Source organism: Panicum virgatum, chromosome 5N (genome assembly GCF_016808335.1).
Source record: "Panicum virgatum strain AP13 chromosome 5N, P.virgatum_v5, whole genome shotgun sequence".
NCBI lineage: Eukaryota > Viridiplantae > Streptophyta > Magnoliopsida > Poales > Poaceae > Panicum > Panicum virgatum.
The window spans coordinates 64,001,864-64,018,055 of NC_053149.1; the positions used below are offsets into that span (position 1 = coordinate 64,001,864).

General features: G+C 46.1%; 2 protein-coding genes and 1 pseudogene across 3 annotated transcripts; all 3 read right to left on the reverse strand.

Annotated features, from left to right (window-relative positions):
- Positions 1-323: 323 nt before the first annotated feature.
- LOC120671978 lies at positions 324-3,039 on the reverse strand (annotated as a pseudogene).
- LOC120671977 (lectin-like) lies at positions 3,026-3,388 on the reverse strand. Its single transcript, XM_039952258.1, has one exon. The coding sequence runs from the start codon at positions 3,374-3,376 to the stop codon at positions 3,026-3,028; it is 351 nt and encodes a 116-aa protein (XP_039808192.1). The 5' UTR covers positions 3,377-3,388.
- Positions 3,389-6,176: 2,788 nt separating this feature from the next.
- On the reverse strand, positions 6,177-14,921 carry LOC120672141 (alpha-glucan phosphorylase, H isozyme-like). 2 transcript variants are annotated; one of them, XM_039952440.1, is made up of 15 exons: positions 14,431-14,921; positions 14,139-14,318; positions 13,318-13,494; positions 13,150-13,235; positions 9,657-9,846; positions 9,423-9,515; positions 8,858-9,042; positions 8,625-8,742; positions 8,413-8,544; positions 7,979-8,197; positions 7,697-7,900; positions 7,400-7,558; positions 6,993-7,256; positions 6,704-6,894; positions 6,177-6,586 (listed from the first exon to the last, which is right to left on the reverse strand). In XM_039952440.1, exons 1-15 carry the CDS (start codon positions 14,620-14,622, stop codon positions 6,460-6,462), a joined length of 2,517 nt encoding a protein of 838 aa, XP_039808374.1. In that variant the 5' UTR covers positions 14,623-14,921; the 3' UTR covers positions 6,177-6,459. The 2 variants fall into 2 exon arrangements, with proteins under 2 accessions (XP_039808374.1, XP_039808373.1); XM_039952439.1 differs by having other exon boundaries at positions 7,697-8,197; positions 14,431-14,757.
- Positions 14,922-16,192: the final 1,271 nt, after the last annotated feature.

Genomic DNA, 16,192 nt, shown 5'->3' on the forward strand with positions numbered 1-16,192 from the left:
CCTTTCAGCCGAAGCGTCTGAATCAGGAAGTTCCACCTCACTTTATCATAGGCTTCTTCAAAATCTATTTTGAAAATTACCCCACTCTGGTTCTTGCGATGTAATTCGTGAACCGTTTCATGCAAGATCGCAACACCTTCTAAAATATTTCGGCCACGCATAAATGTCGTCTGTGAAGGGCTAATTATGTTATCTGCAACCGAATTGACACGGATTGTCGCCACTTTCGTGAAGATTTTAAAACTCACATTCAGGAGGCATATCGGCATGTATTGCTGGATTTTACTGGCTTCTTGTGTTTTTGGTAATAACGTTATGACACCAAAATTTAGACTGAAAAAGGAAAGATCACCATTATGCAGATCATGAAACATTTGCATGAGGTCCCCTTTGATGACATCCCAAAACTGCTGATAGAATTCAGCAGGGAAACCGTCTGGTCCTGGCGCTTTGTTATGATCCATATCAAAGATTGCATCCCGAATCTCTTTTGTTATGATTAATTGTGACTAATTGCAATTAGTCGGAACTTAAAAACGCTGACGTGGACGTGGTGTTGCTCGACTGGTAACCCCCACCAACAGGCACAAGCGGTCCGTACGTCGCCACGGGCATCTCAGGCGGGAGCTCCGGCAGTGGCACCTCGAACTGGAGCACGTTCATGGCCTGCCGGATGGACGGCCGGGACGCGGAGTCCGGGTGCACGCACCAGAGCCCCACTACCAGCGTGCGCTCCACCTCCAGCGCGCCGGCCTCGCCGCCGTCGAGCAGCCGCGAGTCCGCCGCGTCGAGGAGCTCGCCTCTCCCGTACAGCTCCCAGACCCACGGCACGAGCAGCACCTTGCTCTCATCCTCCTCGAGGACGACGGGCTTCCGACCGCAGGCGATCTCGAGGAGGACGACACCGAAGCTGTAGACGTCGGACCTGGTGGTGGCCCGGTAGGTCACGGCACACTCGGGGTCTATGTAGCCCCTGGTGCCGGCGACCATCGTGGTGTGCGCGCCGCGGGTGTGGCTGACCGAGCGTGCGAGGCCGAAGTCGCCCAGCTTCGCGTTGAACGACGAGTCCAGCATCACGTTGCTGGGCTTGATGTCCCGGTGCACCACGCACTTCTCGCACTCCTGGTGAAGGTACAGGAGAGCCGAGCCAATGCCGAGAATGATGTTGTACCTGACGCCCCAAATTGAAAGTGAACAGAGTGTCTCCATTTTCTTTTTGGAAATTTATAAGCTGGCAATTCAAATCAAACAGACTAGTAATTCATCATTTGATCGACCATGTTGGTACCTGATTGGCCACGTTAGGACGTTTGTTGTGCTGTAGAGATGGGTGTGCAGGCTGCCGTTGGTCATGAGCTCGTAGACGAGCAGGAGGTCGTCGCCCTCGTGGCACCACCCGACGAGCTGCACAAGGTTGCGATGCCTGAGACGGCTGATGATGGTCACCTCGGAGAAGTACTCCTTCCTCCGCTGCTTCGACGTCTCGGAGACCCTCTTGATGGCCACATGGAGCTCCAGATCTTGCAGGAACCCACGGTAGACTGAACCGAAGCCGCCCTCCCCGAGCTTGGCGTCGTCGGAGAATCGCCGTGTCGCCCGCGATAGTTGTCTGTAGGTGAACCTCCGAGGCCCTGTCCCCTTCTTGAACTCATTGTCCATGTCTCGTGGTGAGTCTTGCCTTTGTTTGGTGCCCTTTCTTTTCTGGTACTCACGGTAGCAGAGACACGCTGCTATGATGAGCAGTATGACGACCCCAGCGGATGCCAATCCAGCAATTAGGCCTATATTTGTTCCTGCTGCAATTCGAAGATAAGTTCAATTAGTAACATATGGTGTAAATAAAATACTAGGAGCGACACAATTACATAGTAGCCACGAAAACTATTGCTGAGGCTTGTAAAAACAATGCGCATCATTCAATGATGATGAGAATTCATACAGGATTTTCATAGTGATTTTGCAAGAACAGGTGTAGTGACCGGGCACAACTCAACAATGATGAACAAAGTTCCAAGTTTTATTTATGAATTTTATTAAATTCATGCCGCGCTTAAGATGCAAATTATGACCAACACAAATCATCACTAAAGAGAAACAAGGTTTGTGGAACGACCGCGACGCTGAACTGGCTAGCAGCGCTCAATAGCGCCCCCTGCCTGCCGGCCGGGGTTCGATCCCCTTCGGGGACGGATTTTCCGGTTGGTAGTGCAGGGGTAAAAAAATCTTCTCATCTGTCCCCATGTCCAAAGCATAGTCTGGGTTCGGCCTAACTCACAAGGTGACAGGCCACTATGTATGGGTGGAGGTAGGGGTTCGGGGGTTTTCTTGACCTGTGTGAGAATGTCTTCTTCTTAATACAATGTCGTGAGGGTGGTCTTTCCCCCCACAAGTCAAGTTAAAAGAGAAACAAGAAATACAACTAACAAAAGGGGAAGCCACTTGCCGGCAACGTTGGTGAGAGTGGACTCGAACGACCAAGAAAGGATCTGATGGCTCTCGACATAATCCCCGGTGGCCGCCGAGAACCCCACCGCCGCTTGCTGCGGCAGCCCCGCCGCCCTGATGTCGACGGGGGCAGTGACGTTGTAGATGCCCAGCCCCGGCTGGTCGTCGAACCGGAGGGTCACGGAGAGCGTGCTCGGGTTGGCATCGTACCTGACCCACGCCGACATGATCCCGTTGAAGCACCCGTCCGGCAGCGCCGCGTACGCCACCGACGAGATGTTGTTGACGTCCACCCCGACGTGGCTCATGGTGCTCTTGGGGTCCCAGAAGTTCCTGAACGCGTCGAACTCCACGGCGACGGTCGCCGGGATGTAGGTGTTGGCGGGGTTGAAGGGGTTGCTGACGAGCCCGAAGAAGCCGCCGTCGGAATCCTGCGGGAGGTCTGGGTACGTCCCGACGAAGAACGCCATGCCGTCGCCCTGCGTGCAGCAAGCACAGCACGTCAGGTGCGCGTGACAAATTGTGGGCTCATAATTAATTTTTAGAAAAGAATGGGCTCATAATTAATCATAACAGAGGCTCAATAAATAATTCTTTGGATCGGATGAGTTGCCTGATCGCTGCTGTTGCGCTTGATGACGAAGGTGAAGTTGGAGGTGAAGCTGGCGACCTTGCCGGCGTTGTCCCAGAGCTGCACTGGCCGCCCGTATGCCACACGCCCGGTGCTCCAGTTCGTGTTCTTCGTCAGGTCAATCCGATCGCCGGCAGCTGTGGCGTTGGACATGTACTTGAGGTCGGGGCTGGTGAGGGCGCCGGGATTGGAGAAGTTGTAGCTGAAGCTAAGCGAGGTGGCATGGGAAAGGGTAGCAACACATAGCAGGTGGGCGAGGCTGAGGAGAAGGGTCTTTGGTACCTTCTTGGCCCAGGCCATGGCGGCTCAAGCTTTCTGGGGAAGCGCATAGTCAGGAACGTGGACAATCAATTTCTATATATGAAACGACCGGAGCTCGGCGGCCGTTGAGACCATCCACGATAGTTACAACGTTCGATGGGTATCCTACGGTAGGTGGTTGGTCTTGACCTTGCGTCAACTCATCACACCTCACGTCAACATTGTTGTTCATAGTGCAGCATCTAGGAAGTTCGTAGTGCAGCTTCCAGGAAGTTTCTTGCCTAGCACGGTTAGACCCCTCGTTGACTGGCCTAACGCATGTTTTCTTTCGTTCACAACTGCACATTCGTCCTACTTTACACTTTCCCTATCCTAGCCCTTCCCGGGAAGCTTTCGTTCACTTTATTTCTTACCCTCACTGAAAAGTTTGAATCTCAAGATCTGTTGACAGTGAAGAAGACAAAAACAAAACAGTCCAGAAGAATTACGAAGGTAGACGAGCGTAGAAAATACAAGGAATCCAGAAGAAATTCTAAGGTGCCCCATGTTTATCGGTGCTGAAGACATCCCTGTGATGGATAGAGCTACTGGTAGAGCAAGAGCTAAACATGGGAAGTTCACAAAAAGGTAAAAGCCGCTTGCTCCTGGAGAGGGAGCAGCAGTGTTGCTACTTGCTAGGAAAAAAGCAGTTCTCTGGAAGATGGAAGGTTTGTTTAGCGTTGCACCAAGAGCTCTGGACTGCTCTGTTGATAATTTAGCACAGATTTGCTGCATGCTGTGTTTTGTAATGTAACCTCGGATTAGTTTCACTTGAGCCCGTTTTTTTAGTTGATATAGTTTGTACTGAAACAAATTTCTGACAATGCAAATCAGAAGGGGGGCATGTGGCCGTTTGCCAACTACATTGTTCTGAAGCCAAAAAAGAAAGAGAAAAAAAAAGAAACATAACTAAAACTCAAGTACTAATAAGGAGCAAATTCAGATTTGAAAATAAAAGAGTGGTCCATGCACAGTTCATATCTGACGCAACCATGCAGATGCTTGCTTCCTGAACGACTACGTCCTCTACTTCTTGATGGCTGAACGACTACGTCCTCTGCATCCTGGTGATTGTACCTGTGTTCCCCAAGTGAACATCAAGATCATCTCGACTACTTCCCGATAGTCATCTGCACTGCAACGACTTAGATCGGCTACATCGAATAATCCTAACCAACACAATGTCCAATCATGAGAACGACACACCCGGTGCCTTCGGCACTTGCCCGTCTCGGGCACATCCTAAACCATATCTGATTTATAACTTCATTCATGTTTATTAGTGAGATTAACATGAACACATGCACATACTATATTTCACTCACAATGGTCATGAAAATATTGCTCATATATTTATTTACTTTTGAAATTAAATTGTGTCCGAAAATACCTAGTTATCTAACAACGGCTCCACCGGCTCATCGCCGCTGAATGCGCTGATGGGCGATCGAGGTGGGGAATCGAAGTCGGTAGGGAGAGGAAACCACAACGGCCGTGGCTGCGACGGCGTCACGGTCACCTCGTCACGCCACCGTGCGCTGCAGACCGGGCAGACGCTGCCCGAGATGCAACGGAGGTGGAACGTGTGGTTGCACTCGGACGTGACGGTGGCCTGGCCGCGGCCGATGGCGCCCTGGCACACGGCGCATGATGACGGCCGCGGTGCTCGCGGCGCGTGGCCGAGCCAGAAGGGGTTCTGCGTCGCCGGTGGCCCAAACGGGCTCCCCCCGTAGGGCAGCGGCGGCGCTCCAGCCAGCATGGAGAATGGCCTCCCCCTTGACACGACGGCGTCTGTCCAAACGGCGGCGAGGCGAAGGAGATCGGGGATGCCGGCGACCCGGCAGGGACCGCGACCAGCGTGTCGCTCCACTTCACGGCGCAGAGCGGGCAGGCTGCGGTCCCGGACACGCAGCCGAGGTGGAAGTTGTGGGCGCACTCCGACGTGACCGAGGCCTGGCGGAGGCCAATGTCGCAGCGGCAGGCATCGGATCGGCTGCTGGTCCTGTTCGCCATGATGCGTCCCTAACTTCTTGGCTTCTGATCTCGATCTGATATTCTGAATCGAAGACGCGTTCCCTCGCGGAGTATGTATATACCGGAGCTGGGACTTCAGATCCTGTGAAATTGGAGCTGATCGCAACCGCCTCCTGAGGTTACTTTTTTTTTAATAAATGGAGGTTACTTAAAAATTGGAGTCGGTTGTGCCTTCCTTCTGTAGACTGTAGTTCTGTATTTTTGTCTATTTTCCTTCGGTACGTCAGGTCAGAATTTAGACCTTCGGCGTCAGTACAAGTTGAGGACTCTGAATCAGCAGCTTTTTATTAAGAAAGCCGACGTGGCGAGGTTTATTGATTCAAATAACATGTACATCACCAACAAAGTACAATAAAGCTTGGTGGTGATTCATTCTTCAACCCATGATAAATACCAGCTTCACTAGCTAATGTATGAGTTGTAAGATTAGCCTCCTTTGAACAATGGACATAAACTATTTTTTACTATTTTTTTTTTAAAAAAACGAAAGAGCTTGTATACAATATATTATAGGAGCTGCAGCTGTTTCCGAAAATCCCCATGTCAGCAGCTTAAAAACACACACCGACCGACAAGCCAAGTAGAAAAGGCGTTGGTTTTACATACTAGTATACAGGAACTGTATTTAGACCCAAGTAGAAAGGCCTATTGGTTACGGGAATTTTATTCCACTCAAAAAGAAGAAAAAAACCAGAATATGTTATCATGTGGAGTTGGACTCTGCTTGGCTAATGCCAGGCACGAACACCCATTTTCAAGCACAATATGTTCACAAATAGTAATAAACTTTGAATTATTTAATTTCATGACGGAGTATTCCAACATTGAGCAAAAGGATCTTGTCCCAGACAAAGAAAAAAAAAACAATTGGGTATAGCACGCACTTCGAAATAAGCACAGCGCGCGGTAGAACAGGCTTCGTGCGCCGTTCCTTGCCTCCCAGCTACAAACGGAAGCGGGTGTCATGCACCGTGGGCCATTATTCATCCTTATTATTATAGCATCATCCGACGGACTGCATTTGGTGTTGGCTGCATCGACCTCTTCTTTCACGCAACAGGGCTAGGCTTGATGTCCCAGATCTCCTTGGCATACTGGGCGATGGTACGGTCGCTGCTGAACTTGCCGCTCCCAGCAGTGTTCAAGATGGACATCTTGATCCATTTCTTCTTATCCCTGTCACAAAACCAAATAAATCAGTTTGTGTAAAACTTAAACTGCAGGACCATGTTTGTTCAAGAGTTTGTAGGTGGACTCAATGCAGAAAGTATTTTTTTTATATAGTTTTCTTACTTGTAGGCTGCATCCACCCGGTCTTGTGCATCTATATAGCCTGGGAAGTCATACCCAACAAGGAAATAATCACCACGCCCGAATCCAGAATTCCCTTCAAGGGAATCCAAGAGGGGTTCGTAGTTGTAGCTGCCAAAAGCGCCGCTCCTTATAAGCTGCTTGGCTTCCTCAAAACGTGGGTCTGGCTTGAACTGTTGGTATTGAAAGAAATAAGTCAATAACAGTCCATCCACATGAAAGAAAATAAACCGAATAAAAATAACGGTGAATTCAAGTTGACAAATCTTACCAAGCCATTTTCTCTGTCCTTCCTCAGCCCAGCAACTTGATCAGCTTTGGCACCGAAAAGGAAGAAATTATCTTCTCCTACCTCCTCTCTTATTTCAACATTAGCTCCATCAAGGGTGCCAATGATAACGCAACCGTTCAGAGAGAATTTCATGTTACTTGTTCCACTTGCTTCCATGCCAGCAGTACTAATATGTTGTGACAGTTCACTACCAGGAATAAGCACTTCAGCCACTGATACATTGTAATTCGGAATGAAGACAACCTGGGACAAAAAGGAGAACCACACATATGGACCATCATGTGGTGACACTTTATGATGGATATATTGAAGTTTCAGAAGGGTTCTAAGAACAAACTTATCAAAATATGAATGTGATACTATACCGAGATCCGAGAAGTTCATACCTTCAGACATTTGTTAACTTCAGGATCATTGTTCACTACAGCACCAACATCATTTACCAATTTCACTATTCTTTTGGCATTAGTGTATGTTGCAAATGCTTTCCCCCCTATCATGACAGTGCGTGGTGTAACCTTCTGCTTCTCTTCTGCGCTCATTTCCTACAAGAATCATAGGTCTATTTCAAAACAGGATATGTGAAAAAAAAAATGCATCTAAAGATGTAGCTGAACATGATAAAACTAAAAAGGGTATGAGCACCACTCAAAAAAGGATGCAAGCAACTCAAAGAAGCCTACCTTTAACTTTTTGTATCTGTAAACAGCTCCCAATATGTTTAGCAGCTGTCTCTTATACTCATGGATGCGTTTAATCTGTATATCAAAAAGGCTATTTGGATCAATCGTAACACCTGTCGCATCCAAGACATGTTTGGCCAGGCGCTTCTTGCAAGCCAACTTAGCTGCTGCCCACTCAGCATGAAGTTTTTCATCATCTGCAAACTGTTGAAGGTTTTCAGTTATAATTTGATATGATGAGCAATAACAAGTAGATGCAGGGATACAAGCATTAATACATACTTTGCGAAGTCCAGTAAGTAGATCAAGGTCGCTCGTCCACTGATCTGTCTTTAGCCATTTTGTGATTATTTCACTCAACTCAGGGTTACAAAACTTGAGCCATCTACGAGGCGTGATTCCATTAGTTTTGTTTTGGAATTTGTTAGGCCATATGGAGACATAATCAGCAAACAGTTCTTGCTTCAAAATGTTGCTGTGTAACTCAGCCACTCCATTCACCTGTCAGAAAAGTTTGAATATGCTTCAGAACATTCTCATTGATATAGAAGACAAACAAATATTAGAGTATGCAATATAACGTAGGATTGTAGAATCCCAGAATTAGTTGAAGGGCATTGTGGTTATGCTGATAATTATATGCCATCAGGTAACATTAAGAGGAGGGCAGTACTTGATACTGCTACATGGGCATGGAATTTAAAAAAAAAACTTACACTATGAGAAGACACCACGCACAAATTTGCCATGCGCACTACTGGCTTCTGGGGATTTGAGCCATCTAAAACCTTCATTGAATCGATCTTTCCCTCCATTTCCTTATGTTTGGAGATTACCATTTCTCTGAACTGCAAATCCAGTGGCCCAACTTGTGAGCTTGTACCATAATTGCTGTGCCTAAAAAGAGTAAATGTGGCATGCAAATTACCCGCTTGTCAATTTCCTCAATAATTTCCATGTGTCGTGGAAGCAATTTCCTCATTACAATTTGTGACCATTTTTCAAGAGCTTCAGGAAGAACTGTATGATTGGTGTAAGAAACAGTCCTGGACCATGGAAGATAATTTTGTAGTCAGTTCAAGTAAGAACACCTCTAAATGTTTAAAATGTTGGTCAATAAAGATTTAAAAAGATCGATTATATAAATAAATTTAACCTCACCTGTATGTGATATCCCAAGCTTCATCCCAACCAAGTCCCTCCTCATCCATGAGTAACCTCATTAGCTCAGGGATCGCAAGAGTAGGGTGGGTGTCATTCAGTTGAACAGCAACTTTGGAAGGGAACTCACTCCACTTCCCTGAAACCCTGTCAGCTTTCCTTTCTTTAAACCTGGCAATCATATCCTGGAAATAATGCACGGTTAGTTATGCTCATCAATATTCATCACAAAGGTATTTTTTTAGATATTGACAAATCTCTAGAAAACTAGAACCATAATAAAAAGGTACATTTTAATTAAAATAAAACAGAGTAAAATCTAATTATCCTACTACACTTTGAAAAACATCATGGTGGTTGTGCATATAACTATAAACTAGTCACATGGTTGATACTGGTAATTAAAAAAATAATATTGACAATTCAAACAATACAAGAAAGCTACAAAAAAATGTTTGCAGTTGTATCATACATCATTCTCAAACATATAGAAAAGCACAACGTGGGCATATATGTCTGGTTCCTTCAATTGGAACCTTGCACGTGAAATGATTTGCTTAACTACCTGAAGTGATGCGCTACAAAGGAAAAACTGCTGCTTTAGCCTTAGAAGCTTCCCTTCTTCTGTAGCATCACCAGGATAGAGAACGGCACATATCTGCAATGTGATATTACAGTTTCAGCATGCAACACCATCAATAATAACTATCAATATTCCATTAATTAAAAGCACCACTCTTTATTTAGTCTTTGGAAATTATGAAAAAATGATAATAATCAGTTTAAAAGGAAATATCACCTGTTCGGCCCTAGCATGAAGTTGGGCAGATGACTCATATTGACCATCATTGAATTGGAATAAGTTGAAATCCTCAGCAGTAGCTTTTGCTTCCCAAAGACGAAGGCTGATTGCATTTTTTGTCTTGTATCCAGGAATCGGCACGTCATATGCTAACGCCTTTAGGACTTCTCCTCCAACCCATTTCCGACTGGCGGACAACAAAGAAAGCAATCATAATATGAAATAAATAAATAGAATACTGGGAGAAGGGTCCTAGAAGATCTAGGTAACTTTTATGTATTTATCATTAATGCATTAACTTTTATGTATGTATCAGCGGCTAGGCACGAAAGAAGGGGAGAAGGACATTTATAGGATGGCTAGGATCCGCGAGCGGAAGACAAGGGACATCAACCAAATCAAATGCATTAAGGATGGGACAGATCGACTGCTAGTGAAGGATGAGGACATCATGGATAGATGGAGAGAGTACTTCGACAAGTTGTTTAATGGGGAGAGTGAGGGCCCTACCCTTGAGTTAGATGACTCTTTTGACGATACCAACAGACGTTTTGTGAGGAGAATTCAGGAGGTAGAGATCGGGGAGGCTTTGAAGAGGATGAAGGGAGGTAAAGCGATGGGTCCTGATGGTATCCCCATTGAGGTGTGGAGATGCCTAGGTGATAGAGCAATAATATGGTTAACTAAGCTTTTTAATCTCATTTTTCGGTCAAACAAGATGCCGGAAGAATGGAGGAGAAGTATATTAGTACCTATCTTCAAAAACAAGGGCGATGTTCAAAATTGTACTAACTACCGTGGGATTAAGCTGATGAGCCATACGATGAAGCTTTGGGAGAGGGTTATCGAGCATCGCCTAAGAAGAGTGACAAGTGTGACCCAAAACCAATTTGGGTTCATGCCTGGAAGGTCAACCATGGAGGCGATTTTCTTAATACGACAATTGATGGAGAGATATAGGGAGCAGAAGAAGGACTTGCACATGGTCTTCATTGACCTTGAGAAGGCATATGACAAAGTACCGAGAAATGTCATGTGGTGGGCCTTAGAGAAGCACAAAGTCCCAACTAAATACATTACCCTCATTAAGCACATGTACAAGGATGCGACGACGTTTGTCCGGACATGTGATGATAACACCACTGACTTTCCTATTAACATAGGCCTACACCAGGGGTCAGCATTGAGCCCTTATTTATTTGCTTTAGTGATGGATGAGGTCACAAGGGATATACAAGGTGAGATCCCTTGGTGTATACTCTTTGCTGATGATGTGGTGCTAGTTGACGAGAGTAGGGCAGGGGTTAATAGGAAGTTAGAGCTGTGGAGACGCACGTTAGAGTCGAAAGGGTTCAAACTTAGTAGGACCAAGACCGAGTACATGATGTGCGATTTCAGCGCGATTAGGCATGAGGGGGGAGACGTTAGTCTAGATGAACAAGTGGTGGTCCAGAAGGATACTTTTCGGTATTTAGGATCGGTGCTACAAAAGAATGGCGACATTGATGAAGATGTTAGGCATAGAATTTCAGCTGGCTGGTTGAAATGGCGACAAGCTTCTGGCATCTTTTGTGACAAGAGGGTGCCACAAAAGCTAAAAGGCAAATTCTATAGGACAGCAATTCGTCCGGCGATGCTATACGGTGCTGAATGTTGGCCTACAAAAAGGCGACATGTCCAGCAACTGAGTGTAGCAGAGATGCGGATGTTGCGGTGGTTTTGCGGGCACACAAGGAGGGATAGAGTCCGGAACGAAGTTATTCGGGATAGGGTCGGAGTGGCACCAATTGAGGAGAAACTTACCCAGCATCGGCTGAGATGGTTTGGACATGTCCAACGAAGGCCTCCTGAGGCGCCGGTGCGTAATGGGGTTCTTGAGCGGATCGATAATGTAAAGAAGGGTAGAGGTAGACCTAAACTGACGTGGGATGAATCGGTTAAGAGAGACCTTAAGAATTGGAATATCTCTAAAGAGATAGCTTTGGATAGGAGCGCTTGGAGACTAGCTATCAATGTGCCTGAACCTTGAACTTATTTCTTTCGGGTTTCATCTCTAACCTACCCCAACTTGCTTGGGAAAAAAAACTATGTTGTTGTTGTATCATTAATGCATAAACCAATTTGCCAAGCCAAACTTCGTTCTATGGTTCAGACATGCAAATTTAGCAAAGCTTTTGGGTTACATAAAACAAGGCATCCACCTAAGAAAGCATTCTCATCTTTGCAGGCTTTTTAGTCCAATCACAAAAGGACTGCGTGCTGGATGCTGTAGTGCAATAAGAGGTCTTAATGGACATTTTTTTCATGTATTTGGACTTCTACCATTGAGGTTAGAAATAGGAGTTTAGAACGGCAAACCAAGTTAATATGGAATGTGATTCTCTTTTTTAGTCTACAAAGATAAGAAGCCTTAAGTGATGGCAACACCACTGACTTTCCTATTAACATAGGTCTACACCTGGGGTCAGCATTGAGCCTTTATTTATTTGCTTTAGTGATGGATGAGGTCACAAGAGATATACAAGGTGAGATCCCTTGGTGTATGCTCTTTGCTGATGATGTGGTGCTAGTTGACGATAGTAGGGCAGGGGTTAATAGGAAGCTAGAGCTGTGAAGACGCACGTTAGAGTCGAAAGGGTTCAGACTTAGTAGAACCAAGACCGAGTACATGATGTGCGATTTCAGCGCGACTAGGCATGAGGGGGGAGACGTTAGTCTAGATGGGTAAGTGGTGGTCCAGAAGGATACTTTTCGGTATTTAGGATCGGTGCTACAAAAGGATGGCGACATTGATGAAGATGTTAGGCATAGAATTTCAGCTGGCTGGTTGAAATGGCGGCAAGCTTTTGGCATCCTTTGCGACAAGAGGGTGCCACAAAAGCTAAAAGGCAAATTCTATAGGACAGCAATTCGTCCGGCGATGTTATACAGTGTTGAATGTTGGCCTACAAAAAGGCGACATGTCCAGCAACTGAGTGTAGCAGAGATGCGGATGTTGCGGTGGTTTTGCGGGCACACAAGGAGGGATAGAGTCCGGAACGAAGTTATTCGGGATAGGGTCGGGGTGGCACCAATTGAGGAGAAACTTACCCAGCATCGGCTGAGATGGTTTGGACATGCCCAACGAAGGCCTCCTGAGGCGCCGGTGCATAATGGGGTTCTTGAGCGGGTTGATAATGTAAAGAGGGGTAGAGGTAGACCTAAACTGACGTGGGATGAGTCGGTTAAGAGAGACCTTAAGGATTGGAATATCTCTAAAGAGATAGCTTTGGATAGGAGCGCTTGGAGACTAGCTATCAATGTGCCTGAACCTTGAACTTATTTCTTTCGGGTTTCATCTCTAGCCTACCCCAACTTGTTTGGGAAAAAAGGCTATGTTGTTGTTGTTGTTGTAAAGATAAGAAGCCTTAAAAACTTCAAGCTGAAATAAAACTCAGCAAAAATAAATATCATAAAAAAGGAAATGTATAGGTGCACGGGTTGTACTTACGAGCCATCAGGTAAGATCTCAACATGGCCGAAAAATCTGACTGGGAACACAACATCATGCCTGGGAATCTCCCAGGGGCTGAATTTCTGGAAAAGAAAAAGGAGATTGATTATAGAGATCTATAGAAAAATATGTCAGCAAAATAGTATGTGCAGATGTGGTGCATACATCAAGCCAATCTTCAGCCATTTCTTCTTGTCCCTCCTTGGTAATGACTTGTTTGAATAGTCCATATCGGTATCGCAGGCCATAGCCCCAAGCAGGCAAATTCAATGTTGCCATTGAATCCAAAAAGCAAGATGCAAGCCTACCCAAGCCACCATTTCCTAGAGCTGCATCTTTTTCCTGAGAAAAACCAGTCCAATTATAATTTTCATCATCAATATCAGTGAGGAAATAGCTGACATTTCAATCAGATTTGAAAGTAATACTCAGCACACATAAGTTCCGTGGCAACATTTAGGTTCATATATAAGCCAAATTCTGCCAATCAAGCAGATAAAGAGAAAACATGTAAAAACACATTGATCCTGGAGCTTTGCTTTTTAGATAAACAACTCATTCAGCTTGAAACTCATTTCCAGATCTGCTTCACTTATTGATCGAGAGAAGATCTGCTTCACTTAAGCTATGGGTATCGAATTTTCTGTCCAACAGTCACACTGATAACTTGGGTTCTGATAAAGTTGGCATACGAGTTAAGTTTATTTCAGATCTGGAATCTACAGAAGTTCTTCTACAAAACGTGCGAATTTATTCCCTTTTCCTGGTTTGGTAAGATAGTGAATCAAATCTAAGCTTATTCCATGGAACACCTCAGCTGTTTCTTAAACAAGTGATAAAAGCCGTTGATCCCATTAAGCAACGTCGCAGTCAAACAAGACACCATCCCATTTAAATAATCTCTACCAGGTACTTCGAAATTGGCCTTAACCACAAAAGGCACACTCCAATTTAGAGCGGAGTGGAGACACTCCAAGAGAGATCACCTGCCCCACGAGGGCCTCGAGCTCGTAGCCAAACTTCTTCACCGCCTCCGCGTAGGCCCCGGTGATGCCGAGGTTGCCGACGGCGTTGGTGAGCGCGCGGCCCTGTAGGTACTCCATGGACAGGTAGTACGTCTGCTTCGGATCCGTCTTGTGGAAATGCACGTACGTGTCGTTCCATCTCTGCACACGCGCGCGCGCGAGGGAAAAAGCATACGGATCACACCCCCGCCACGGCGCGGCACGCGCACGCCGCGGGAAAGGAATTCTAAGGGTCGGGCTCGCGCGCGCTCACCTCGATGAGGTGGTCGCGGACGCTCTCGGCGGTGGCGTAGAAGGCCTCCTCGGGCCCGAACGCGAGCGGCGAGAAGTGTGGGCTGTACTGAGCGTGGTAGGAGATGTTGCCGGCGATCTCGGCGGGCTTATCCGCCGCGGGGCTGGCCGCCGGCTTCACTTTCTCGGCCGCGGCGCTATTGCTCCCCGGCATGGCGGGCACCCGGCGGGTGGGCGGTGGGGGGTTGCGTCGAGCAGTTGGCGTGCGAGGAGGATGCGATAAGGCTTCTCCGGGCCTCGGGCAAGCACCGAGTGGCAGAGGGGGGGATGGGATGGAGTGGAATGGAATGGGAGCAGCTCTGCAAGGCCCGGGGCGCCTTTTCTAGGAGACGGGAGGGGTCACGTGAGGAGGGCGACGGATCCGATAAATTGGGCGAGACCGTGAATTTTTGGGGAAAATGCAGGGGCGGAGAGATATTTTAGCTCGCGGTAGGGGACAAAGGCAGGAGAAAATGAGGGGGAGTCCAGAGTTGTGTCCGCCCCTTTGATCGCTTCTCTTGCTTTTTGGAGGCAACCGCTAAATGCATATTCTTAGAATCAAGGTTCTCATTTTTTTTCTTTAGAAAATACGGAGTGCAAATTTGAATTTACGTTAATAGATATCAAATCAATTTTTGTCATAATTCTCGCACACGAACATGTTTGACCACAAGATTCATCTTGGTGGGATGGCCGGAGAGTTGCATCCTCCAAGTTCAAGTACTACGTACGTATGAATTAATAGATGGACCATGATTTGCACCCTTGTTTTGAAATATATATATATATATATACTTGACCTATTGGTCTAGTATTGTTACTCTAGTTTTTTGTTTGAACAAGTGCATATATCTCGCAAATACATTTTCTTCTCCTTTGCGTAGCCAAGATAGAGAGGGAATAATACATGGTGGAACACAACTTGTACTCAACAAGTATAACACAAACTATGAGGCTTTAAGTTGGCTGACTCAACTGCATTATCTTTTAAGTCTTGGCAAAATTTTATTAAAACTATTTACTACAAGTTGATGAATTACCATAAACCCAGTTACATAGTAATTAATCAAAATTAAACATGTTACTACTGAGAACCAAACCGAACCAAGCCACCCGGGGAAACCTGCCTCGTCAAAGGAAGATAACCCCACTAATCAAAAGGAGGATCTGGCCCGCTCATGACCGTGAGCACGGCTAGTATACCAGTTTTACACTCTGCAGAGATTGCACATCTTTACCCACAAGTTTGGCGTTGCGAACGTGAGTAGACGTTGAGCAACTGGAGAAGCATCAGTACCAGTGCCAAGAGCCATCTTCAGAGCAGTTTGAGCAGCAGGAGAACTTTTGAGGAAGGCAAGTATAATATGAACACCACCTATCACTTTTAAATACAATTTCATACTGCATTTTAATACTGTATGTCTATAAGGACTTTCCTAACCACTTTATATACTTTATATATATCCTTTGGGTTGCATTTTGGTTAGTTGTGCTAGGTGCCGCGCTATAACACACTTGGTCCTTTTTAATTAATTTGATTAATGGTATATGCAACTTAATTCTGAGAGTGGCCCGTTTGAGGGGCTCACGTCTCGTTAAAATTGGTTTTGTTAGAAATATGGTTTAGGGGGGCCAGCACGGTGCTTACTGCTGGGTTAGCTACTCTCCATAAGGACCGGTTCATAGAGCGACAACCTGGGACAACAGCGCTATCACAAGACTGGAATGGGACAGTCTTGGCGTAA